The sequence below is a fragment of the Hylaeus volcanicus genome, chromosome 5, assembly GCF_026283585.1.
Source record: "Hylaeus volcanicus isolate JK05 chromosome 5, UHH_iyHylVolc1.0_haploid, whole genome shotgun sequence".
NCBI lineage: Eukaryota > Metazoa > Arthropoda > Insecta > Hymenoptera > Colletidae > Hylaeus > Hylaeus volcanicus.
This window is the reverse complement of record NC_071980.1, coordinates 21,190,491-21,218,089: the sequence shown is the minus strand read 5'-3', so window position 1 is coordinate 21,218,089 and position 27,599 is coordinate 21,190,491. Positions and strand designations below refer to the sequence as shown.

The following is a 27,599-nucleotide window of genomic DNA, read 5'->3' as shown; positions in this document are numbered from 1 at the left end:
ATACATCTGCTGCGTCATTTTTGCTTTACCTCTGTACAGAACAAATTATTTTTGGGTCACTTGAACGTGTTCAGCATTTTTTGTATCTGTAGATGGCCAACTTTATGTCTTTTAGTAATACTTGAGTGAATTACGCTTGTTTGAGACAAACGATCCAATTTTTCGAAATATAGTTCTCTATTGAAGAGAATTCACATATAAACTTTGATTTCGTTATATTTTAAAATAAGATTCTGCTTACAAAGATAATATCATTTTTCTATTGTTTCAAGAATAGGAAAGAAGTACGAATTTGTTGAGCTAAGTTACAAGTACTGAAATAATGTTAAACGATGATCTATTAAATAAAGACTCGCAGATGATATTATAATAATAATATAAGTTAAAGAATGATAATTTTACAGTCTCGAACAAGGTATTACTTATTTTATTTTTGATCTTTGTAAATTTCAAACATGACTTTAAACCAAATGAGCACAACATAAAATGAATATTTGTTTGCGACTGCAAAGTTGCCCACAACAAGCTTGCCTAATAATATATTGGGTTCATTCGTAAATAACTTTCTGTGCGAGTAACAAATAATTACATTTTAATGATTTTTTATATCAGAAGTTAGATATGCATTCTTCCAAATATATGTATAATTAATCAAGATTCATTATGACACATAGACTGCTAATTTTATGCATCTGTGATACTAGCTAATGTTATAAATACATGCTAAGCATAACCAAAAGGTATGTGCACTTGGGCAAAATGAAACAACAATTTTATTATTAGGTCTGGGTTAGTAGTATAATATTTAATTTAAAAAAAAGGTGAGAAAATATTATAAAATAAGAGAGATTACCTTTTTTTTTATAAAACTTAAGAGTATGTTTCACATAATAATTTTAGTAACAGAGGAATAAGTGGCATTAACTTTTAGTATGACTTAATATATTACTTGCAGAATGTATTCAACATATATTATTTACATTTGTTGTATGTTTTCCATGTAACTATATATCTTAAATGCATAAAATCCGCAGTCTGGTAATAATAGATTTTAAAATAAATTGTCACTTACTCTAGTGTAATTATCCGGAACTGATGCGTATCGTAAACGATACACCATAAGGTTGCCAAGGCACGAAGGGATTGAAACGGATTTCCAACGATTCGGGGAGTTGATAAGTATAATCATGGGAAATGGTGTCACAATATTCGTTCCTGTTGCAGGGAGGAGTCGAAGCAGGATAGCGACATGGACGAACCATGGATAATGACCGTGAAGGGTCCCCACGGGGTAAAGGGTTCCGTCGTGCCCATGCTACCGCTGGACGATCAGCCGACCTCGTTGACGCTAACGCATACGCCGAACCACAGATCCTCCAATCACAATCAGCAAACGAAGCCACACGCCAACGGAGCCTCGAGGTCTCCGCCGAAGGATTCTACATTGAACCATTACAGGAGCGAATCGAGAGACTCGGTGCGCGATGGCCAAGCTAAGCACACACCGGTAATCATCCGCTTCCGTACAATCCTAATTAAATCCGAATACACTTCAGCCTTTGACGGATTCAGAGATCCTTGAGGATCGCGGATTCGGTCGTACTTGTGCTTCATATTCAAGCTACGTGAGCGATTAGAGATGCAGAATGGTGGACAATGTTTTTTATTTCTTTCCTTCTCTAAACAGTAAAGTGCTCAAGTATTGAAGTACAAAAGTATTTAAATAACGATCACTGTCATTTACACCATCGATTGAAAGAAGAATTCATACCACATCTTCAACACTGACAAACTTTCTTTCACAATGAAAAACTGACAAACAAAGTTTCTTTCCTTCCCTAAACAGTAAAGTGCTCAAGTATCGAAGTACAAAAGTATTAAATTGCTTTAAAGTATTAAAATAACGATCACTATCATTTACAGGATCGATTGAAAGAAAATTTCATTCCACACCTTCAACACTGACAAACTTTGAATGAGAAAAACGGATTTTCCAATCTGTTTTTACCTTCATCATACAGGATTAAATGATTTTGATATCGGAGCAATAATAATCTTGCCTTGTTGTAAACCTTCACTTATGCGTGTTGCGCGATATTATATTAGGTGGACTGGAAAGTAATGTCGTTTCTGCGAATGTCAATTCTTATTTATCATTCATCAGTTCCTTGATTTTTATCGATCTGGCATTAAACATTTGCACACTAGATGTCAAAAAGCTGTTGACAACGAGAGTGATTACGTAATTGATTAAAAATAGAAACTTATTAAGAATTTATTTGACTTTGATGTAAAGAAAATGACATTACTTTTCGGTCCCTCTAATATAATTGTCCTTGTACAGTTAATTTCATTCCGTATAACCGTAGTAAAGAACTAATAGAAGTTCGTTTACTTTTTAGAATAATGAATTTATTTCCTTTTCATGATATTTTTATGAAAGTACTATTACTTAACACTTTCGCTGCGGATGACGCACATGTGCGTCCAACTGAAAATATATGGTTGTTTTTATTATTTTTCAGTTTTCATTTTTTTTGTTCGGCAATGATATCGTTGAGTTTCGACATCACGAGTTAACAAGAACTTTAATAAATAACAATTAGCTTTACAATAGAAATGTGTACGATAGGAATGTAATTAAATGTAGAGATTTGAATCCATCCATCCATGGTGCTCGCAACACTATTATATATAAAATAAGTTACCGCAAGTAAATGTTTTTCAAAATAATCAGAACATTTGTAAGAAATTTTTCATTAAAAGAAATATCATAATTGCAGCTCCCAGCGAACGGCTACTTATTTTCGTCCGCAGCGAAAATGTTAACACTATGCGTACCACTGGGATGAAGTCATACTTCCGCTGTTTTTAATATAGCTGATTGTTTAACGATATATTTAATTATATTTTTCAGTCCCGACCGCACGAGGCCGCACCGCCTCCACCGGTTGATACGCGGGAGAAAAGGGATGATCGCGATTACCGCGACTTCAATCGAGACTCCTCGCTGAGGGAACTGAAGGAGATCCGTGATACCAGAGACGGCAGAGACAGGGAGGGCCGAGAAAGGGACAGAGAAGTCCGAGAAAGGGACTTTGGTTCGAAAGAGAAGAGGTGTAGCAAACCGGACGTACCTGTCGTACCTATGGTGGACCATAGGCTCGGTGAAGACAAACAAAGACCGAGGAGCTCACAGGATCAGAAGCATCCGCGAAGCGCAGCTCTTTCCGACGTCGTTTTACCTCTTCTTTCCGAGGTAAGTAACTTTCTTAAATCAACTAATTATTATCAATGTTCCATTCTAAGTCGAGTTCGCCCCCTGATGTTGTTGTTTAAGCTTAAGTAGTTTCACAGTAACGTAAAACCCGAGAGAAATGAATATACTCCTTGCAACAGCGTGTGACTAGAGTTTTACGAAGACTTTAATTTTCCGTTTACAAAGGAAAGACTTTCCTTTTTCGTTTTTGTCAACTCTTGAGGGTTCGTTAGAATAAGAACCCCTATCAGTGGTAACTGATAGTAATAAGCCGTTAGTAGGCGTCCGTTTATCGTCTTACTAATTATCTTGGTTCTTAAGTTGAACTCTGCAAGAGAAATTGTGACTACCATTAATAAACACATGTTCTAATATCAGATAATAAGTGATCAAGTTCACGAGAATTAGCATAGCGATGTCAATTTTTTTTTTTCATCATTATTACAATTAATTTTCACTCTCAAACACTCTGTCCTGAATAAGTCTTGAATAAATAACGTGTTTATTATGTTGCAATAAATTAATCAAGAAAGATAACTTATCCAACTTCCTAGGTTGTTTTCCCTTGCAAGAACGCCGTAGTACCTAACTCGCGTAATATTACCCCAATATTTCGTTTCTCTTGGCTCGTTCGTAGTTTCGATGAAGAAGATAGGGGTTCTATACTGTCATTAAAATATATCTTTTGTTCTCTTTATTTGTCGCAGCTTCAACGGAAACATCAATATTCGGTGAGAGACAATAATGGCGAGGGCGGAAGTGGTATACGAAAGAACGGAGGCACGATAGACGAACTACGCGGAGCATTCGAGACAGCGGAACGTAATTCGCCAGGAATGACCGAGGCCCTCATCAGGGAGCTCCTCAAGTCCTTGCTTCCTGCCAATCACTCCGAGGGTCGTTTGTCTATGCTGATGGAGAAGGTCATTCTGAGGTAACGATTCTCTTTAATTTGTTCGCATCATGAACGTCATCGTGATGTTTGCTTTTCGATCCTCGAGACCTACGGAACAATTCTAATTACGTTCAGTTTCTTGTGTAATAACATTACGCAAATGTAGTAGCGACCATGGAAATCGCGTCACTCCTCAAAAACGCAGATTATCGAGTACGTAGATGCATTGCAAATGTGGTAGTTACGATAAAATTTGTTGTTGTTGTTGTTGTTGTTGTATTTTATGTTTTCTCTAATGTAAATCGAAGCTTTCATGCATAAAAGCACAGACAGTTACTACTCATGTGAGAGTAAACGCAAAAGCATTGATATTTATATGGCGATGCATTTGAAACGGCCACTATTGTGTAATATTTATCATAGAAAGGTAACTAGACCTTTCCTGATTGAAGAAATTTAAATACATAATTTGTATCATTAGTTATGTTTTATGAGAAATTACAAACGTACACTTGCGTGCACAGTTATCGTTTCGGATAAAGAAATAAATAATTTAAAATCATATTTTTTATCGTACTAGTGACCGGTAAAAAATTATGCAAAAATGTGTAAAATGTAAAGAACTGGTGTGCCTAAATGTGTGATATCTTGCCGTTTACAATTTAACAGTACATACATATGTAAATGGACGTTATTTCTTGGTGTGCATATTTATTGTTTCTCGATCAATTTGTAATCAAATAAAATAATACATCAACATTTCTTCGCTTAAAAAAATTCGTTGTTAAAGATGTCAGATACCAACAATAAAGAAATAATTACGGTTGTCAGGGCATATATCGCAATTTTTGTATTTGAATTACATTCATTTGTATTTAAAAATATTCTTACACGCATATTGACGAGCTACCTTCTGAAAAAAGGTTGTCTTAAAAAAAAGGCTGGATAATCATGCATCCATCCAATAATATTACCTTACTCTGAAATCAGTCTATGAACATGTACTTTTTTTCCAGGGATACGTAGGGACGCGAGAGGGCGAGGGTTCGCAAGAGATTGTGGTCCGAGAACATCCTGACGTTGTAACGACTCGTTATTTCTCGTTTATCAGATTTATTATTCCGTACGAGCCGGTGCGTTGTCGCTGCAACGACCCGGACGTTTTCTTTCTCTTCCGGTCTGCGGAGACTAAAACACCAACAAACTTTCGTCAGATTTACGTTTTATTTGAATCATCCTGTCTCCTTTTCCGATACGACGCGAAACGTTCGCGCGATACCTTTAATTACCACGGCGTCGCAGCGCCCGCGATTATAACGAACGATTGATTTCACCGTGAAAAAACGACGCCGCCGTCTTTTCGCGACGAGACAGGACGCGAGTTTACAAATTTATCTGCTAGAGCAAAAAAAAAGATTATACCATCCAATCGTCCTCGCGCGAGGGCGACAGTTACCGTTGAAACTTCTAAAGGAAAAAAAAATATTAGTAACCCCTTCCCGCCGAATCGTTAAAAGTTAGTATTTGGAAAAATTACGGAAAACAAAAAAAGATGAAACGCAAGACAAGTAGGAGATAGTCGAGAAATATTTTTGCAAATCATGCAGCCAATCGTTCAGAATTCTTTGTACGTTCTTCGTGTTCGGTATCGACGCAACCTCGAAGAGCGGTGGAAACATAGTTAATAGGCTCGGCCCGATGTCTGATGAATAGGGGAAAGAGGAGGGATGACAGAATCTTGCCTCGTTGTAGATACATCCGGAACATGCACTACCCCAAAGTCTTTACCCCAGAGATATCATAGCCGTGTTCTGAATGAAAGCTGCGCTCTTAACGCGCGATAATAGACGAAACATATTTATTTAAACAATTTCACCGATGGGATAAGAAAGACAGAGATAAGGGAGTTTCAGTCAGCACAGCCGAGCAGGAGAAACAATAAAGAGCTGTCCTTTGAACGAACGCGCCTTCCCGTTGCTTCCTGCGTTAGTGCACGTTTCGGATTTTTGGGGAAAAGTCGAAGGAAGGAGAACGTCTCCGCGCTGGAGGCTTTGTAAATATGTATGTAGCACGATAAGATAGTCTTATTGTTCTGATGATCGACGTCTCTGCCAGTCGGTTGCGCAGCTCCGTAACACGATCCCGTTTTCCTACGTTTAGTAGCACTATTTTTTTCGTGTAACCATACACAGAGCTAGGGTTAACAATTGTCTTGGGCCTCTTTCGGAGAAGACACCGATTCCTTGTACTTTTAGTTTTCCATTCTACGAAGGAAAAGGCACGAATGCTTTCTCCGTCTCTTGTTGCAGTACCTACGACGATGTTTCTCAAACTATGCCCTCGGAAGGTCTGCGGACAAGATGGCGGCGGTGAACTGCTAGAAGAAAACAAGAAGTATAAATGAATCATTTGTCGGCACAATTTTTGCCAATCGTCATTCTCAATGATGATATAAAATGCCTACATTTGAGTATAAGATGAGGCATTTTATTATGGGGTATGAACAGCATATTTTGCATTGTTTATAAAAATTATAGTTTATTTTATATTTCAAGATTGAAGGAAGTCACCAATTTGCGAAGGATGAAGTATCGTGCAGGACATAATTATTACTTTTTTAGCATTTGCTTGTAAAATTAAAACAAAAAAATTAGGTTGGTTTACTTTAAACACAGCATTAAAAATATTCTGATAATTGGAAATCTTGGAAATTCACAGCAGTTGAGTTTTTATTTTGTACCAGTGACAGATATATCACTCTTCATCCTGCTGCTGGATAAGCTAAGAAGAGTAAACAAATTTTAATCAATGTTTTTCCATTACAATGGGATATTTTTACTTGCGAGTCGAGTAATACAGATTTTTTATTTTTATTTGATAAACATATTAATTCACCTCTGAATGGTATTAAATAAATCCTATCAAGAATTATGCGATCCCAATAACCATTTGTAAAATCATTTCTGTGTTTTATTAAATAAAAATAAGTTTTAGAATATATTTGAATATTTGAATAATAAATACAAATTTAATTTCAATCAATCTTTATCAATGCGGATTCCAAAAGGGTGGAGTTTGAGAAACACTGATCTGCGGTATTTTACATGTCATTTCAGTTGGCATAAAATCACTTAGCTGGTCAAGGCCACCAAAGTAGTATCCCCGTCATTTCCTTGACGACCCTGCTACTCTGTGTCCTTATTTCAGAGTTTCAAAGACGCACGCTCGAGTGGCAATAAACGCCACGATTGGCGCGATTCATGGTAGAGGAAGTGGCCTCGAATAATAGTTTTTGACGAGTCGATTTTACTTCGAGTACAATGTTTTGAGCAGAGATAGGCAAAATTTGTATCTAGATGAAATATTTGAACATCGAATAAGGAATAAAACATTACCTGTATAATTATCTACTTCAATAAACGTGAATCCTTGAGTAACAGAATCTATTCTGGAGATTTCGTAAATATTAACGTAGGGAGTAAGAAAGATCAATTCCAATTTGAGTACAATGCGGTGCCATCGTTTAGGAAAATATAGACAATGTCTAAAAATATTTGCTTAGTCGTAGGTATTTTGAAGGCTAACTAAAACATTTGACCCAATACGATTGGGAAAAATTCCTTCCAATATTAATCTTTCTTTCTCACTACTATACATTTAGCATACAATCTTCATTACAAAGGTGATTTAATCCTCTGTCGTACGCTTTCTATCGAATCTTTCAAAGAAGAAATTATTTCCTGATTATTTGTCCATTTACGAATTAATTACTGTTCGAAGTAAACTATACATGATCGAGCCTGTAGAAATGTTAAACATTTCCATACGAAAGCATCATGTGTAATTGCTGTAAAATTCCCTCAATGGACTTTCCAGGATTAATTTATTCAATTGGTTACATCATGCAACGGAGGGTTACAATTAAACAAATACGTACATCTTTATTGAGAAATTTAAGAAAATAAATCTTTATTTCATATGTGAATATACACATATATACACATAACAAATGTGTATAAGGATATAATTTAAGTTTGTAATTAAGGATATAATTAAGGTTACATTATGTAACGGAGGGTTACAATGAAACACACACATACATCTGTATTGACAAATTTAAGAAAATAGATCTTTGTTTCATATGTGAATACATATATACACATAACAAATGTGTATAAGGATATAGTTGGCTACATTATGCAAATGAGGATTAAATTGAAATAAGTACATACTCCTTTAAGAATATATACAAGAAAACAAAAATTTATTTCACATGTGAATGTATATACTCATAACGAACGTGTAGAAGACTATAATTGGAGGCACACTTCTTATTAGGATCAAATTTTACCCACCTATGGTCATTAAACGAATGCATACTCTTTGCTGCGTACATGAAATACGACGGAAAGAGGTCTATTCAATTCTGACATTGAAGTTGGTGTACCATCACCAAGTGTTACGTCCGAAAGAGCCCTTAGACTCGACTAGTTCAAACCTGACCCTTCGGTTCGGATGAAAAGCAACTAGCAGCGATATTTATCGAGTAGTCGAGGCGAACGGCGGCGCAAACGAAACGGAGATCTTTTTTTTTTCTCGAGCTAGAGTTCTTCCACTAGTTCGTCCGGGTAGAGTTCTTAGTCGAGCCGTTTCACGATCGAGCCTGAGCTGTGATAACTCCCGCGGGACGTCGGCACTTAATTCACGTTGTTTGTAAACTAATGTATTTTATAAAGTATATTATATATAGAAAGAGAGAAAAAGAGAAAGGCAGAAAAAAATTCCTCGTGAGGACGGATGACAAAGTAACGAATCATGGGGCAGTCATCGTGTGCGTGTATGGGGTGGCCGCAAACGAAGAAAAAACACGTTCCGCGCCGCTCTGCCGTGAATGATTTCAACGACGCACAGTGTGGTATTTGCAGTAATAAATTTGGCAGAAATTATTTTGTTTAATCGTGTTAATTATTTTACACGGTTGTAAAGAGATTTAGATACTTTAAAATTAGCAGTTTTCGTGGTTCGGGTATAGATATTCTGGATACTTTGTTTTCTTAGATTAAGAATCTTCTATTCCTGGTTTATTATATTTAATTCCATCTATGCTTGTTGCAGTATATCATATAATTGTCCTCGTATAGTTAATCTTGATTATGTATGACTCTGGTAACAAACTAATAAAAGTTTGCTTATTTTTTGAAATAATACTTTTGTAAAGATTTATTTATAAATATAAGAAATTTAACTTTCATTACTAGTCGGTAGCGGTAATCCAAGATTGACACTGGTAGTGTAAAAGAAAGTAATTTTATCAAAGAATTATTGTACATACTTACTTGAAAAGTTTTTGTAAGAAAAATCTTGAAACAACTTAGACGTTAATAAATTTGCAAATTTGCAGATGTTTAAACAAAAGGTACGAACTATGAAAACTGTTAACGCTTCATAAATGTGAGTACAAAAAAGATAATGTCAGCCCAATATTTTTCATGTATACGACTATTTCAGGTTGAAACATTATTCGATTAGACAAATTTTTCTAAATAATTTTGGTCAGGTTTTCGAGACAAATACTCCACTGTGCGATGGAAAAAAGTAAGAGAACGATAGAGTGCTAGAGAGGGAGAGGGAGTGACTGAAAAGAGAATGCGAGTATGTGTATAATTCAGAGATGGGCAGTCATAGATGACAAATAGAAACACTGTACACCAATTTATCTCCGATATTTATTTTCTTAACCAGATACTCGGATAAGCTCTTATTTATTCGACGTGAAAAGCAATTTTACCTTCCAATTCAAATTCTAATTTTTATTCGACCCAGTAATGGACAAAAAGTTACCGACACATAAGAACGTTGCATATCGAGTCATTTGCAACGTTTGTTTCATCAAACAATGATCCAAATGATTTATTGTATTATAATGTTTGTACAATTTCATTCTACCACACAAATTTTAATTATTTACCTAAAGAACTAACGAATGGAAGCTGTGTATCTTGAATTTTCCACCTAAATGATAATTTCGTCCATCACTGGTATGAAAGTGAGAAACGTTCGAAAGACAGAGTAAGTGTTTAACGTCGCGCGAGAGTGGAGCTAGCGTAAACAGAAAATTGTAACGAGACGTAGTATTAATTGCCAGGAAATCGTACGGACGAAGAAGAGAGGCGACAGAGAGAGACCTAACTATCATAAGCCCGCGACACATGTTACGTAGATGCGTTTATTCCAGTCAGCGAGGCGGTCGATGGGTGAGAGTCGTGGAACTCCTGCGATTATTATTGTAAAACATTGTCAGCTACGATTGCGACAGAAACGAGATAATTGTTGGATACGTGAACACCGCCGATCTCCGCTCTACCACACCTCCCATTTTGTTCGCTCTCTTTTCCGACTCGTTCTCCCCCCCCCCTGCGATCCTTTTCTTTTCCATTTTATTTTTTCTGGACGGAGAAGAATGAAAGAGACGACGACACAGAGTGTACCTAGGAGGATTTTACTACTTTTTTCCTTCTTCTTTATTTTTCTTTTTTTTTTTTTTTTTAGTTGAATTATCTTAGTTAATCAATCACTACATTCTACTACTGTTAATATTATGAATTTATCGTCTTATCGTTGTTTCACCGTTGGGTTAGGTTTTCTTTTCGATGACTTTTACGACGGTCGCTACCCCAGTCATCCTCGTAAAGCTGCCATAAAACGCTTACCGGCTACGCTCTAATAAAGACACTCAAAAAACTCGAATGGTTTCAACGAATATATCTCCCCGTATCTCTTCTTCCGATCCTTGCAACGAACGTAACCCCGAATCCCAAGGACGAAAGACGTGGTCCAGTCACTTTAGATTTAATTAGGATGATACTTTTATCGAGCTGATTTTTCGCTTATATTTTCATTCAGTCTTTTAATTAGTTTTTTTCATGGATATCTCGGAAACTATTGAACTCGTCATCGAAAATAAAGATTAGAACATTTAAAAAAAAGAAGAGGTATCGAAGAAGTATCGAGGTAGAATAGTTCTATCGAGCACTCGACTTGTTTTCATGTGTAATAATTAATTTATACGTAGCGTGACGTATAAATTTTGTACACGACTTTGAATTCTGATCTTCGTTGTACGCGGGCATAAATTTGGAAGAATCATCTGTTGACCCTTTGGCCTACAATGACGAGTGAGACTCGTGGTAAGGGATTTGGGCCATAAATAATAAGCACGAGTCTGATTCGTGGTACTTCGTTCGTACTTCCTACCTTCCTGTTTCCTATGGTCCGAGCAATCGGAAAATAAGGTGTAGGTCAAGGGGTTGATAGTAGAGATCACCGTTTCGAACGGGTATTAAAATACACGGGTACGCGGAACACGTATATCCGTCAATCATACATCGAATTATACGGGTACAGCATTCAATTAGTTGTGTATACAAACTTTTATGTAAAAAAGCTTTTATTCTAAAATAATGATCCCTATTAATTTGGAAAATATTGATAAGCAATAAAACAAATAAATAAAAAAATATAAACATAAGAAGAATAAATATAACAGATTAAATTTTTTAGTGTAACTTGTAAAACTTTATTTATTAGTTAAAATAACTGTTCAAGTCAATGTGCGTACCCGTGTATTTCGATGCACGGATTAAAATACGGATTCATTAATTACCCGTGTACCCGGGTATTTCGCTACACGTGAAGTAGGAATCTCTACTTTTTACTATCGTTCGAAAGTTTTCACTTTCCTCGTGATTCGATAGCAATACATTAGTCAATACGTTCTAGTTGTGCGGGCACATTGATACAGCGTTTCCCAAATCGTATCCCCACGAAGTTATAGTGTTCCGTGGAAAATCGTACTCGATAATCGCGAAGATAAAATAAATCAATTTTGACATTGTAAGCGTCCACGAAGAACTAACAATGCGATATAATTTATTTTTGTAGAATTCGTGAATCGATTCCTTTTGTTCCTAACTCATAATAGGTTATTGAAAATAAAATTAGTAATTTCTTTAGTTGTAAAAATAATTCGTTTCTGTATTAGTAAGCGGTTTTATTTGAATACTTAATGATACAAAGATAAATTGTCTTCGTAACTCGAGAAAAATACTGGTTTAACTTGTAATTTATTTTTTCCTTTGAAAAATTACAATTTCGTTATGTATCATTTATCTTATATAAGAAATAGGTTTAAATTTCGTCTGATGTAGTGAATATATATTCTAAAATCCAGATAAATAGTCACAAAATACTAAACACTCGTCAGAAAGCGGATTCGCGCGTGAAACGTTAAATCGAACCTATAGTGTTTTACTTCTTCGTGTAGTCATACGTAACGTTCCAGGGAACTTTTACAATCTTTTCCTAACGCTGAGCTTTTCTTCTCTTGTAAATCTTCCGACGGGTCATCGCGAGGTAGCTGTGATTTACGAACGTTTTCGTTCGAGGATCGTTGATTTCAGTTACACGCACGGTGATAGAGTGAGATAACCGAGAAACGATGATCATTGCGGCCGTTTCTCTCAGCGATTTCAAAAATGAAAAAAAAAAACGCTGAAGAATAATACGAAATAAACCGCACCGCGCTCAATCCGAATTACGTGCCCCACCGTAACCAGCACTCTTCTTTGTATGATATTCTTAGAATATTATCCATAATATATTCAGCGTTATAACATCGTGGTAACAATAATAACTATCGACGTAGAATATAAATATATGTATAAATATATTGTATATCAATATATATCTATATATTTTTTGTATTTTACTTCAACCTTGGCTGCATTGGACTGTATTATATCGATTGTATGTGGCATGCCGAGGGCGTGTACAAATACGAAATAAAGATTAAATATATCATGGTTGACGCATCTCTGTTCTAGAGATTTGGACAACACAATATTGCAAACAAAAATTCAAAGTCTTTTCAGGATTAGCGATCGGAAAAGCTTTCATTGAGAAACTGGAGTTTCACGTAACCACTCTATGCACGATCGCATGCAAGTGAAAGCTCTTCAGGCAATCGCTGCTCTATTTTGTCGCTGACTTTCTTTGTCACCTGGTCTACGTGTTGCATCGTGCATACTTACGTCGAGTTGCAACGCTGGTCCTTCTTGAGACCGGGAAATATGCAACGAAAAACGTGAAGTTGTTGGGAGAAGGATCCACTTGGGTGGAAACGTTCGAGGACTACAAAGCTCGGTCCTTGCTTTGGTGCATCGAGCCGAAGAGTTGCAATACAGAAGGAAGTTATGCAATTCGGTTATAGTCCGAGTTCCTCGAGAAATGATTCTGGAGACCAGGGAAAAGCGTTTGGCGAGGACTCATTGAAGAGGTTTTTGAATTTCTTAATACTCGAAGGACTAAGAAAATTTTCAAATAAAAATGGTATAAAATTGCTGTAATTATTACTGATCGTGAAGATAAAGTTATTTGATCATAATTTAAACTTGAATTTTTTATGTTTAGAATTGTAACAATAAAATTAATAGCTCCTATGATTGATGACATTTCTGCAATATGTAGTGAGAAAATTGTAAAATTGATGATAAAGGTGTCAGGATAAATTGTTCATCCAGTTTCTGATCTTGAATAAATTATTCTCCTTAATAGTAATATTATTAATGATGGGTCCGATGAAGCTATTACAGGGTATACAATTAATCCTGTAAGTATTTGTACCTGCTATGTCTATCGATGAATGTTTCATTATAAATATGAATACGTGAATAAATTTGACACATGTGCATATTTATAACGAACCATTTATTTGGAAATATCAAACCTACCATTTAATTTAAACAAATTCCTAGGATAGACGTAACGTCATGGAACTGACTGTATATATGCAAACAATAAACAGAATAGATAGTTGTCTTCACGGTTAAGCATATTCCTGTCGTTTCTCCTTTCTAAAGTGCACTCATTCGATAAATAATTGTTGATCGTCGAATCGCGTGAAACGTAGGAGAACTGGAAAATAGATTGTGTGACTGTAGTCTAGAATTAATTTCAACGATCGATCGTGGTCGAGGAGGTCAAGCTGAAGGTAATTTCTTCTCGGTATTGCTTCTGTTTCTATTTCCTGCGATTCTGGTAGAACAGGAATTAAAATTAAACTCGCATATATTTTAAAATTCTGATTGCTCGTCCTGTGTTCCTTTATTCCTATTTAAAACACAGAGACCAAATTCGTATTGTATGTTTCTTCAACTATTACTGATTGTCGATAATAGATTGTTCAATTACTGCATTTTGTTCCGCATAACTTTCAGAGCTTGTACAAAATGGTAAATCTTAATTATAATCTTAATTAATCTTAATTATATATACTTAATTTGCTAGACTTTCTTCTGCAATTGATTTAGAATTACAGGTACATTGTAGAGCTAGTGTTATTTTCTTGATTAAGCTAATATCGATTTGCCAAATCGAAGTCAAACATGATATACTTTGAAATGTCTTCAAGTACTGGGTATTTTACCTCATTCTCCTTTTAACACAAAATATTCTCCTGTAACCGTAAAAACCAGTTGATTGATTAAATCTTTTATCGATTTCAACTATAACTTTTTCAATTTGAAACATCTTTCAAAAGATTTCCTTTAAAGAATGTCATTGATAAATGGAAGGTTTATTTTGAAAGTGGTGTAAGTCCATTTTCTCTTGTTTCGAGAAAATTAAAGGTTAACATATCTGTTAATTAAAAAATTTAGGCAAATTATATGAAGTCTGGCAATGTTTCTATTGTTTCATCAATATGTAATTTGGTTATATAAATTTGTTTTAAGCGTATTTTACTAAACTGATGTATACTTACGGGCTGGAAATGGACTTACACCACTTTCAAAATAAGCGGTCCAAATATTAAAAATTGAAGAAGTTCTGGTCAAAACAGATAAAGAAGAACGATTATGGCACATTTTCTGGAATTTCTAGAGTACTTCAAGCTTCAATGGCATTTCGGTGGATTTTTGTCTCGATATCCAAAAGTCTACTGCTTTCCAGAAGAAGAAACATTTATTTACCAAAGTCAAAGTGAAACATGGTAAACCTCGAGTTCAAGAATTAGGTATTTTACCTTACCCGTGAAAAACAGCTGACCGGTGAAATGCACCGCGGAACGTTCCCGGCGCGCATTTCTAATTTAAAACTTGAGCCACGGGACCCTCGCAATCGCTCCCGGTCGATGGCAGTCGCACTCGGACCGTCCGAAGTGGCCACTTCGCCGCGATTGCCAACACGCGAGAGCTGAGGAGAAATCGCGAAGAGCGCAGGTCCGCGGGCATAGTTTGCAGGGCGAGACGCGTGACGTCGCGAGGGGAGGGCCACGAAGACCACCATCGAATTCCGCGACGCGTCTCGATGCGGTAGTCGTCGTCATCCCCGCGGGTGGTCGCGATCGAACAGCCAGGGGCGGGAGATCTGGTGGACAGAGGGTTCGAGGAGAACCCCTGTCACTTTCTACCTCTTTCTCTCTCTCTCTCTCTCTTGCTCACGTGCTCCCACTTGTATCTCCGTCCTTCGCGATTTCGAAAAAGCTGGCGGTTTCGCGGGGAGACAGCTCGCGCTCGAGTGATCGCGCTTAGTGATTCTTTCCCTCCCTCGAATATTCCTCAGGGTGGTTTCCGCGGTCTGATAAATGCCAAGAAGCTCGACGACGCCCACCGAACGAGCTGGAGGACGCGAATCGACGAAAACGTCGTCGTCGAACGGCGAGTCCTCGCGCAGAGGAGTCCTGGCACGTTACCAAGGTTTCGCTCGCCGAAGGCGCCTAACCCGGCGAACGCGTGCTCGATGTCAGGACAGCAGACCGCGAAGTGTGTCGTTGCTATTTTCAAGTAGTACGTATCCCATGCTGCCCTGGCAAGGCTGGGGCTGGCAAGCTTCACGGCCGTCACGTTTCATCGCTATATAGCAAAGCGCGTGGCTACTAGAACCACGCTTCTTTTTAACACGCGCGACAGCTTTTAGGGCGCATGCACCTTTTATCGTTACGAGAAACGAGAAAGTTTTTATGATATTTTGTAAACTGAGAGTTGACTAGTGTCAGATACGCAGATTGACGCATCTCGGAGGATAAAAGCTACCGACAGAGTTAGGAATGGAAGGGTTGTTTAGTTAAGAGTGGAACTATCAGGTTCAATGCATGGCTATCGTAGCAGGGTGGTCCTTGCTTTAACGATTTTTTAAATCTGTGCACCTCCTAAATACTTTGCGAATACATCAATAATTTCTTCTTAATTTTGGCGCTTCATTTTAACCCTTATGGGCCCGTATCACTTTTTCAGGTCACGTGCTAATACATCGATATTTTACCAAATAATTTTAGTTTTCCTATAAAATGACGTATGCGTCTTAATTTTATAATATCTCTGATAACGGATAACAATATTGATAACACTTGGCAGAGCCATCAACCTAAAATATCAGAGTAATTTAATGTAATGTATCAAATTGTCTTGCAAGTTGTCTGCAGAAACAAAATTCGGCCCACAGTGGATTAATCCGTTCCGTGTCAGACAAATTTAAAGCGTTTTGCTTTGGGCGTCAGGATTTAATGAAATGTGTAATGTTGGTTATTATTTTGATAACGAAAGGTTAATATTAATACTGACTCAAACCTTCGAACGTTTTAAATGGAAAATACAGGCAATTTCTTGAAATAGCTACTTCTTTTTTATAACTCCGGTAAAAATTGATGGAAGGATTTGAAATTTGGTAGAGTGACTACTTATAATAATAGAAGCAAGCCGTAAAAATATCGAATTTTTATCTTAATTATTTTTTTATATACTAGACAAGTAAATACCAAGTTATTTTCTCCACTTAAAATATTCTTGTAATATTATTTTAAATGTTTTAAATATAAATTATTATTGAAAGATGAGTTTTGGTATATTACATTTTTGAACTACCTGAAAAAGAATATTTGTTTGTGGAACTTTTATAAAAAATAATAAAGAAGTTTATAGAGGTCATAAGTTCATTAGAACTTCCATTATAAAATAATTCTAAAATAATTCTATTTTAACAGGAACTTTATCTACAATTTTAAGCGTGTTTTTAACTCTTTGAGGATGAATACCAATTGATATAGACCAAAAATAAATATCTGATATTGTTGAATGCTCTATCTGTGTGCGAAATTTTATAAAAACACAGTTTCCTGTTGAGCGATGTTTCTTGTTGGAAACGATTAGCTTTCCACGAGACGAACGCCGGGCGACGCCATGCTTTTGACAGACACGTGCTCATGGTTCTCGTCGCGACGCCAATTCCTGAAAAAGCTTATCAAAGATGTGATGAATTCACCGCTTATCAAATTCGTATTAGAGTTAGACAACTGTTGGTAATAATATTCTTTAAATAATACGTAATAACAAATAAAATACATAATAAAACTAACCATTCAATTTCAAATATCGATTAAATTTTGTTTTTAAACAATGTTCTTATAAATAACGCCACAAATCATTTATTTCTTGTTTGTTCTACTGAAAAGAAAACATTATTTCCTTATTTGCACTTGAAGAAAACAAGAATGATAAATGTATATCTATCTTTCAGTTATTATTTGTTTGTTTAATCCTGAACTGTAACGAATTGTCTTTTTATTTTTTGTATTAATTGTTTTTTGTCAAGATTAAAATGTTCAGGATCCGTGTGGGACTTTAGAATGACGTTCTTTTCAAATAATTTATGAGAAATTTAGTCTCTTTATTTTTGATACATTACATTACATTACATTACATTACATTATACATTACATTAAAAATATAAATCATATCGTTGTATAGACGTTACAACATTTTTGGCAGACATTCTGAAATATCTAGAATACTTCGAGCTTCGATAGCCTCTTAATGGACTTTTTCTTGAAATCCTAAGATGCACTGCTTTCCGGAAGAAGAAACGGAGTTCGATGACTTAGAAAAGCATTCTAGAGATCGTCACTCCCGCGTAATCCAATTACATGAAGAATATAATACATGTTCGCGTTTCTTGAGAAATACCTGAAATTTGATTAATTAAATTTTTTTCAAATATCAGGCTCGTGACGAAGTAGACATCGTTATATTATATTTTATGATACGTCGATAAGATAATATATACAATATAAAATACACTTTTATAATTACTAAAAAATATGAAGGTGAAAGAAACTTTATGTAAAATTACTAGTCAAAAAACAAGTTTCCATGTCAGCTATTATCTTACAAGTTGGTTTATTCTTTTGTTATGAATTAAAAGTTATTTATTAAAAGTTTCATTTCCTCCTATGTACATTACATTATAAAATATATTTTATATACATTCTATAAATATTCTATACTATATAATATTCTAGAATAAAATAATAATTCATAGGAATATTTTTTGTGTCGAAGAGAATCCACAATTGTGTCGAAAATGTTACGTTTATATAAATATATGTATATACTAGATGGCTGTAAGCACGAAAATTATATTTAACTGTTCTATTTCGACGAAGGTCGACGCTCTGCGAACCTTGACATTAATTAACACTGGAAACGTCGACCACCGGTCAACCGGATATCCGTATACATGTGCAATACGGTTAATCGATCGAATGTGGATAATTAAAATAGATCTCATTGGAAACATTCTACATTCGTTATACGAAACCGATCGTTTCCACCGGTTAATGGCCATCATCATTATAACGGTAACCGCATTATCTGTGCAACCGTGTACTCATAAACAATAGGTTAATAACCAGTTAATTAGATAATCGGATGCTTCACCAAACCGATTAATTATGTATAATTCTCCCCTGTTTATATATATATTTTTTTTTATGTGTACTTATTTCTGCAAATCATTTCCATTCTTCTTTCTAACACTTCTATCTTCATTTTTATTACTTTTATTAATTTTGTCCTTCATTCTAGTACTTCTGTGTCTATTTTTATTATTCCTATTAATTTAGTCCTTCTTTCTATTACTTTATCTTCATTCACATTATTTTTATTAATTCTATCTTTATTCTTGATATTCTTTAATTTTATATTATTAACTCGTACTATATTTCTATTAGATGTACATCGTATATTTATATTTAACTTTCAGTTATTTTCCCTATTTGCTTCTCTCTATCTCTGTATCTATCGCGAAGCCAAATAATTTTCTCTCAAAATATTAAGATAAAAGCCATCAGTAATAACAAAGACAAAACACTTTTGACTGAGCATGTCCCAACGATCACCCACTCAACTGTAAAGCGCTCCAATTCGGTTCAGTACTTTTACTTATCTCTTCTTTGTTACTCTGCATTCATCCACTGTGTTGCACATTGTTGACGCGCTAATTTCAATTCACGACTTATTGTTAGTCAAAAGAGTTAATAGAACGTTGTTAATGTAGTCGCAGGGAAAATAACAACGATAGCGGTACTTTTGTTGTAGAAATCGCCACTTATCAACCTATTTACATATCTAACGATGAATCTAAGTCTACATATGGAACTAGGTTTACTAGCAATCTACTATTAGGTTGTCCCAAAAGTTTCTTTCGTAATTTGCACTCAATTATTTTGTGCGGTAGTGTTTATATAAATAGACAATCTAATTTCTTAGATGTTGATGTTGTAACAGAAATGGAGCAAAATGAATCGTACACAATTCAATAATGTAACATTAGACATAAAATATTGTGTATGTATTACTTATTAATAAAACGAAAGAAACTTTTGGGATAACCTAATATATTATGTACATAAGAATGAAATCCTGACTGACTGACTGATACATCAACGCCCAAGGCTGAACTCTTGAACCTAGAATGCTGAAATTTTGCACAGAGGTTTCCTTTATGATTTATACAAGGAATAAGAAAGGATATTTCGAAATTGGACCCCTAAGGGAGTAAGAAGGGGTTGCAACTTTGGTATGAGGAATATTTTATTTGTGGTCGGATTTGCTTGAAATTTGGTCTTAATACTTTTTGATACAATTAATCAAACACATATTTCGAAATTTAAAAAAATTCAACCCCTGGTGGAGTGAAAAGGGACTGCGAAGTTTGTATCAACGCCCAAGCTAAACCCTTGAACATAAAATGCTGAAATCTTGCACAAAGGTTTCCATTATGATTTATACAAGGAATAAGAAAGGATATTTCGAAACTCGACCCCTAAGGGGGTAAGAAAAATTGAGTGTATCGTTGTAAAATATTCAGCTAATGAAGATCTCCACCGCATCTTACTGTGCAAGATTTATAGATATGAAATAGATGAATTATGATAAGCTGTAAATTTAGATCACTGTAAGATAATCGATATCAAAAGTTAGAACGTGCTTTTCTGAAATTGATTTTTTCCTTGCAGATTTTATATACATTATAAATTGTAGTTATTTTTATATACATTGGAAATCTATACTGTATTGTTTTCTGAGATACAATTTTCCATTGCATTATCTTAGATTTCTTTGGCTGCAAATAAAAATCATGATAATCGCCTCGTAACTGGTAAAAGAAAGAAGCGTATCCCCTTGAGTCATATTATTCCGTGAGAAAAAAGTTCTTTCCAAATTGTTTCGCAGCCCCAAAACTTTCCCTCCGTAACGGGCGGGAAAGCGAAAAAAGAAAAGGGAAAGGGAAGCTAAAATCGGGTGGAAAACTCGCGATCGAACGTTCCCCGAGGCGTGCAGACGATGTTTAGGCCCGCCCTGTAGCGTGAGCCGGTAAACCGTAACGGCACACAGTCGCGTCTAGGTATCTGCTCTTTGATTACTTATTTTTTCTCGGCGCCCCAAAAAGCCACCGATGTGTAATACAGCCTGTTGTGTGTCCGCGGGGCTTCTGTGGGCGCGCGTAAAGCGCGACGAGCGTACGTCAAAGCCGGCAGTGAATCTCCGCGGGCCGCAGAGCGCGGACGAGGCCTCGCGAACACGATATCATAGCGCAAAAACGTCTCCGTTACCTTCCTTTTCGCCCTTTTTCCCTATTCAGCTCGCGTGACTATCGATTCGTCACCTGTCTCGCGAAACGGTTCGCCAGTGAAACGCTTTCAATTCGCCACACACCGCGCGGGATCGTCTCAACTTGCAGGCTTTCGAATATTTTTGAACGCTTCTATTAGATCTCGTTCCTATGTGCTGCTATAAGATCAAATTACGGACGTGTTGGTTTCCAAGTTGAAATTTTGTTGAAGTGGTACTCGTGTGCTTTTTGTTGTCTGGGTTTTGCCAAGGTTGACGATGAGTTTCTAATCAGACCGAAGATGGTAGCGCCAATTAAGTGAGTTATTAACGTATTGCAGCGATGTAACGGTCAAGAAATGTAGAGTACTTTGGAGTCTCGTAAAAAGTGCGATCTTCTTTTTCGGATTAATGTTTCTAATGGAATAATGTGAAATTAATTGGTTCGGGCGAATTTATCCGTTACATACTGTGGATGTAATATAATGGCGTACCGCATTGTTTTGCTCAAGCGCCAATCGATACGTTTAATTTTAGATTATCCCTTGCAAATTTTATTTTCAAAATTAAATTCTGCTTTCGTGTTTGGAGAACACGAGTATTTCGCAGTGCGTCGAAGAATATAATAACGGAATCTTAATTTATTATGATTACTTAACCGACCGATATCGGTGGTGGTGAAGGTAGATCTGTAAAAGTATCGCAAATGATATGTCAACAGAAATTTTAACAGCAACTTATAAAATTGAGTGATCTGAAATACAAAATTTGACTAGTTTCCGACAATATAAGCTTACTATTTACATCGAATAGAGTGGAATAGAAGAATGTACTCTTAGGAATGTCAACAACAGATCAATGTTTATTCTTTTTCTAACCAAACAGTCGAACTTACGGATCGAATGATTTTCTTTGCTTTGTCAATATTTTCTAGTAAGACAATATGTAGTCTTATAGACATTCGTATAATATCCATAGACACTATATAAATAATTGTGCAGAAATGTTTCCGTTATAATAACTTCCTTTATTAATAACCATTTATAGATTATACAGATATACAGATATCGCATGCCTCACCACGTGAACGGGGGAAACAAAAAGAAGGAAAAGTAAGAAACAAAAATCGCAACAACATCGTGTGTTGCATGTATATATATATTTTTTATATGATTTATTTTACGTCGACTATGTTTACGAGGTTGAACAATATCTACATACAGACTACATGTTCTTATTTTCCTCGTATAAATTCTTTTCTATGTCGTACACGTGGTCAGTCAATGTCAAATTACGAATTAGTTTACTTTCTATTTTCTAGAATTCTATAAAGTATTTCACTTTCTCATTAGAAATATATCGTACTCATTATATTTACATTAGATAAAATTCATTTGATAGAAAACCCTAAAAGCGACGACTCACACCGTCGGAAAAAATAAAGATCCAAATTGAACCTAAAATCTAAGCTTATGCTCCGAAGAATTCTTCCTTTTAAATAAAATTGTAGCTAGAACAAGGAATAGTTCAATTTTAATTTTAATTTTTTCAAAACACCAAATACTTCTTTAATCGACTTCTAATTAGTCTTCGTCTAATTCTTTAGTTTTTAATTTGAAACACAATAATGAGTTTAGGATGTCTGGCAGAGAAACTGTTAGCCACTGAGCAAAAACTATGTATATAAGAGTCGGCCGAGCGAATAGAATACCCGTAGCGGGTCGGTTAGAGCTCTGTATCATCGTCAATTTTGCGATTATTGATCAAATATTTCTAATAGATATTGATGAAATATCAATCGGTTAAAAATAATAGAAAAGAAGCCAACCTTTTTTCCCTTACAGGTGTATGTGCTTCTTAAGGAGATATGCTACTTTAGACAAACATTTTCGACACAATCTTTTCGAATTAATAATAATATTACTGCGGATTTTATGCAATTCATAATATAAACTAATATAATAAACATATGTAAACATAATCAAAAGGTATGCGCACCTATGCATAATAAACCAACAATATTGTTATATTAATTGTAGAATATATTCAACATACATTATGTATATTTTATGTATGTTTTCTATATTATTGTGCGTCATAAATGCATGTAATCCACAGTCTAATAATAACAAAAAAAAGGAAACCTATTAAACGCAAACGATTGTCGTTTTGTACAAAACGTTTATAGAATTTTCTAATCATTATACAAATAATTTCAAGTGAGTTTCTTTAATATTTCATGAGCTAGAGTATATGATTATTAAAATACAGAGATCAAATTTGTGAACAATACTCTAAATGAGGATACACTAAAGGGCAGTTACTGCCCGGGAGTAGAGCATTTTTTAAATATGTATCGACAAGATTAAAGACTTAAAACCTTGGTTTGTAACATTCCAGTAATGATCAGTAAACGATACATTATTCGAAAATTAAATTTATACATATCAATTAGATACTATTAACTGCTGACAGTGAAATATCACTTAAAATATAGTTATATACCTAATACCTCATTTCTCTTCAGGGTGAAACGAATAACATGGCACTTAGATAGATTAAAAGCGAGCTTATTCTTAGAAGACCATTTCTGTAATCGAACAAGGTCATTTTGTAATAAGTGCGAACATTTACACGGTTTATTCTACTTCACATGACAACCACACTCATATAATTGATCAAACTATTCTAATTTTTTGTCTCAGACAAGTCATATTAAAAATATCTTGCCACTCATGAAGATATCGACATCGACAAGGCCTATTTTAACGTTAATATAAATAATAAATAAGTAGTACAAATTTGATACAAACATATTTTTATACTCCCTCTGAATGGTACTATTAGTAGAAAAAACATTTCAATCGATCTTAATGTTACAGACACCAAAAACAATTCCTAAAGTATGCTCAATTTTTTAAACGTTACACTAGAAAGAGCCCACAGGCAGAAATCATCGAGTCGAAGTGCCAGAGTCGAGACGCTTCCCGTTCAGCTCCGTTATTTCGTTTGCTTGTTCACCTTGTTTCCGACAGGTTGTACAAAAGTTTGTTAAACCGTGAGCACGCCTGTTCGAAGTGCTCACTTCGCGAGGGATTTGAATTATTCCGCACTTTCTTTTCTAATTAGAAGTTGCGTCTCGGAACACAGACGTTCTGCTCCCCGTGCAATTATGGAAATCCATACGCCGGTTCGATGCAAGCTCGCGTATTCGTTGGCATTAATTAACGACTTAATTGCCCAGATGGATGCCGAGCATCTTCGAGAGCTTTCGAGCGCATCCGTTGGAAACGCGTATAATTGACTTTTCAGTGACAATTCGAGTGCGTGCGCCTGTCGTTGAATCCAGTCGGTCGATTCGGTAGTCGAGCCTGTTTATGGACTGTCTGCGACTTGCTTATTGGTTGCCTAGTCAAAATTTAACTGATCTACATCAGAGATAAGGCATTTTTATGAAGATGGACGGGTTGCGTCTGATGCAGAAGCGCTTATTAACTCTTTGACTGCAAACAGCGTATACACGCCCTCGTGAAATGGGCTCAAAGAAATATTTATATTCGTTAAATCACTTTTTAGAAACTATCAGCTTATAGGGGATGATGAGACAAAACTTTTTTATATTTACAGTTTATTCGTAGGACGCTTAGTTTCGAAAATAAAAATTGAAAAGTTAGAAGTTCGTTGAATTCAAAAATTGAATTTCAGGGAAAAGGTCTTCTAAGTTTTAAATTTTTATCTCTGTAACTAAACGTTGTATGAATAAACTGTACATATAAAAAAGTTTCATTTCGTCATTCTCTATAAACTGATATTTTTTCTTAAATTCAATTGTTCGACTGTTGTTTTTTTCTTTAAGATAACAGCAAGAGGATCAGACCTCTACGAGATCTCAGGAAAAAGGTTTTTTAAGTTTTTAATTTTTACTTTTGAAACTAAACGTCCTATACATAAACTGTAAATATAAAAAACTAACTTCTTACTTCTTTCTTACTTCTTAATAATAATAGTAATTAATATTTGTATCAATGGCCAGGTATCGTGGCATGGTTAGCCATTAATAGGTACACATATAACCGGTCCGTCTTCTCGAATAGAACAGACAAACTCGTTTCTTTACGCTCTTCTACCCACGAAATACGATTCCTGACATTCATAAAGTATCATCGAAAACAATGCGTGCCGTGAATCCAAGACGTCTTGATTGCGACACGACACGTAAATTAATCTTTGTATGAGTACAGAAACCTATGTTTAGGATGTATTGAGACATTCGACGTAACCATTTTGGATATTTGATCAATAATGTATTTTCCGTGGATGTGAATTATATATTTTCAAATGGCGTGTATTTTATTTACTTAATTCTTTAATTTATTATAGTGTATTTTCCTCGATTGTGAATTATATATTCTCGGATGGCGCATATTTTATTCATTTTATTTTTAAATTTGCGATAATGAATCCTCCTCGGTCGCGAATTCTACACTTTCAAAGAGGGTGCATTTCATTTACTTAAATATTTAATTTATTTAGATTTTTAACGTCATTACCCAGCGTAACAGAGTGGAGAAAGAAAACAAATAAAGATACCATAAAGAAAGAAAGGATATAAAGTATGAAATAAAATGAAGTACAATGATTATGTTTCAATGATTATATTTCATAAAAGAGGCAAACACGTTTAAAACAAGAAAAAGGATCTAAGTAATGCATAGTACAGGGGATGGAGTTGAAATAGAAGAAGGATACGTAAGAAAATGATGCTTCGTATCTGAAAATTCGGGTACAGTGAAAGAGCCAATCTAATGATTGGTATGTGACAGTAAATTGACTAGAAGTAAATAAAATAAACATACATCAGTCTTTGATTGAAAAATTGTAGAAACGACCACAATTATTTTTTAAGTACAAGGTAAATTGAACAAAGAAATGATGTATTACTGGGTTTTATCTAGTAAACGTGGGAAAATTAATTCAGTTTCTTATTAATACGACATTTTTAATATCTAGGTGTAATATTCCCAAAATGTGGAAGGATTGACAGAATAATTAAAGAAAAGCAACTATTTTTTTTTAATTATCGACAACTAAATCTCTCCTAAGTTTATATGTCCAAAGAGAAGTATTATTAGGCATGAAGCTGTCAAAACTTGTTTGTACCGAAGCAATGCTTGAACCTTCCATACGCTCTGCAATCATTCCGTTAATCGTTTAGTATTCTTGTTACGTTAAACCTGAGAAGGACTGTGTTTATTACTGTACACTACTGTACTGTAGTTTTATAAAGGGGCACAGCAAAAAGCTGAGTTTCTTAGATATCAAGCAGCCGTGTTAAATCCAACAATACCTAATATGGGTAATATACTTTCCTGTTAATAAGTTTAGATAGAAAGAACGTCCATGATTATTCTGTTTAAAATTCATTATGTATAGTGTTTGTGAAATTTGTAAATAATAATTGTAACATATCTTCGCAATACTACGATATTACAACGTGATAAAAAAAAAAATAATAAAATCAAAGGCATTTTAAAGTAGAAATATGTTAGAAACGAGTAATAATAAAGATTTTGTAAAGATTCTAATCAGACTAGATTTGACGAGGGAAATTTCAGAGCAATTGTCCGAATCATTGTCCAAGTTGAGCAAGTACCATCCTCCTTCAAATCGTAATTGGTCGTTGCGTAATTCCAGCTCGAAAATAAGCAGAGGCAGCACGCGGTCATAGAGAAAAGCGATTGTTAACCTATTCAGGACGAGCGTCATACATTTACACTGGACACCCGGTATAAATTTGTGACGCTCGTCCTGAATGCGTTAAAGTTAGTTTTAGTTAGTCTATTTATGGAGTGCTTGGATTACGTCACTTTCCCATTACATCTAATACCTTATAAAATTATTAGAAGATTAACTTTCATCAAAACAAAAATAAATCAACATTTTCCTTTATAATTTCGCTTATATCTACTGACTTACTTTATATTTATTTATTTACACTTACATTAACTTTCATTATAATTTGTTTATAATACTTTGCGATAGAAAAATGAAATACAGTAATTAAATCTTGATAAGAACGTAATTCAATTAACGAATGAAAAATAACAATGAAAATGAAGATAAAGGTGTTTAATTTGTTACTTTTAACTATTTTGTTGTTTTCTTATTTTCGATATTACCACATTATTCAATTACTATCTGTTTAAGAACTTTTTCCTATATGTTTATAAAATTCGTGTATTACTCTGAAGATTCTTGGTTTATGTAGCACAATTAGGAGGAAATATTTTTTCCCTTAACTTGTCTGTTTCATTCTTCGATCTTTCTTTAAGTCTTATACTTTGATTGTTATCATTTTTGTAAGATAATAAATATACGCACCAATAACATTGCACAGTATCGATCCAATATCTTAAATCACTCTCACTTTATAAAATTCCAAGAATACTTTAATTCCTCCAGACTCAGACAATACACTTTCGAAATACAATTTAGCAACGCA

The 27,599-nt window shown here is 34.9% G+C and overlaps 2 protein-coding genes and 1 long non-coding RNA gene across 7 annotated transcripts in view; 2 read left to right on the top strand and 1 right to left on the bottom strand.

The window, feature by feature from the left end:
* The window catches only part of LOC128876311 (serine/threonine-protein kinase 25), a 250,957-nt gene extending 237,942 nt beyond the window's left edge, over positions 1–13,015 (top strand). For all 3 annotated transcript variants that reach the window (XM_054122566.1, XM_054122565.1, XM_054122564.1), the window contains 4 exons: positions 1,225–1,507; positions 2,918–3,259; positions 3,967–4,193; positions 5,171–13,015. In XM_054122566.1, coding sequence (XP_053978541.1) covers positions 1,225–1,507; positions 2,918–3,259; positions 3,967–4,193; positions 5,171–5,180 — 862 coding nt within the window. In that variant the 3' untranslated portion in view covers positions 5,181–13,015. The remainder of the gene's footprint in view (positions 1–1,224; positions 1,508–2,917; positions 3,260–3,966; positions 4,194–5,170) is intronic.
* On the bottom strand, positions 10,679–15,442 carry LOC128876323 (uncharacterized). The gene is made up of 2 exons (XR_008457000.1): positions 15,240–15,442; positions 10,679–14,667 (listed from the first exon to the last, which is right to left on the bottom strand). It is a non-coding gene; the product is annotated as an uncharacterized LOC128876323 (long non-coding RNA).
* Positions 15,443–15,855: 413 nt separating this feature from the next.
* LOC128876309 (uncharacterized) overlaps positions 15,856–27,599 on the top strand; it is a 94,463-nt gene continuing 82,719 nt past the window's right edge. For 2 of the 3 annotated variants that reach the window (XM_054122561.1, XM_054122559.1), the window contains exon 1: positions 21,011–21,416. The gene's annotated coding sequence lies outside the window, so the exon portion shown is untranslated. Of the gene's footprint in view, positions 15,998–21,010; positions 21,417–27,599 lie in introns of those variants that run through there. The other variant, XM_054122560.1, reaches the window with a different exon arrangement.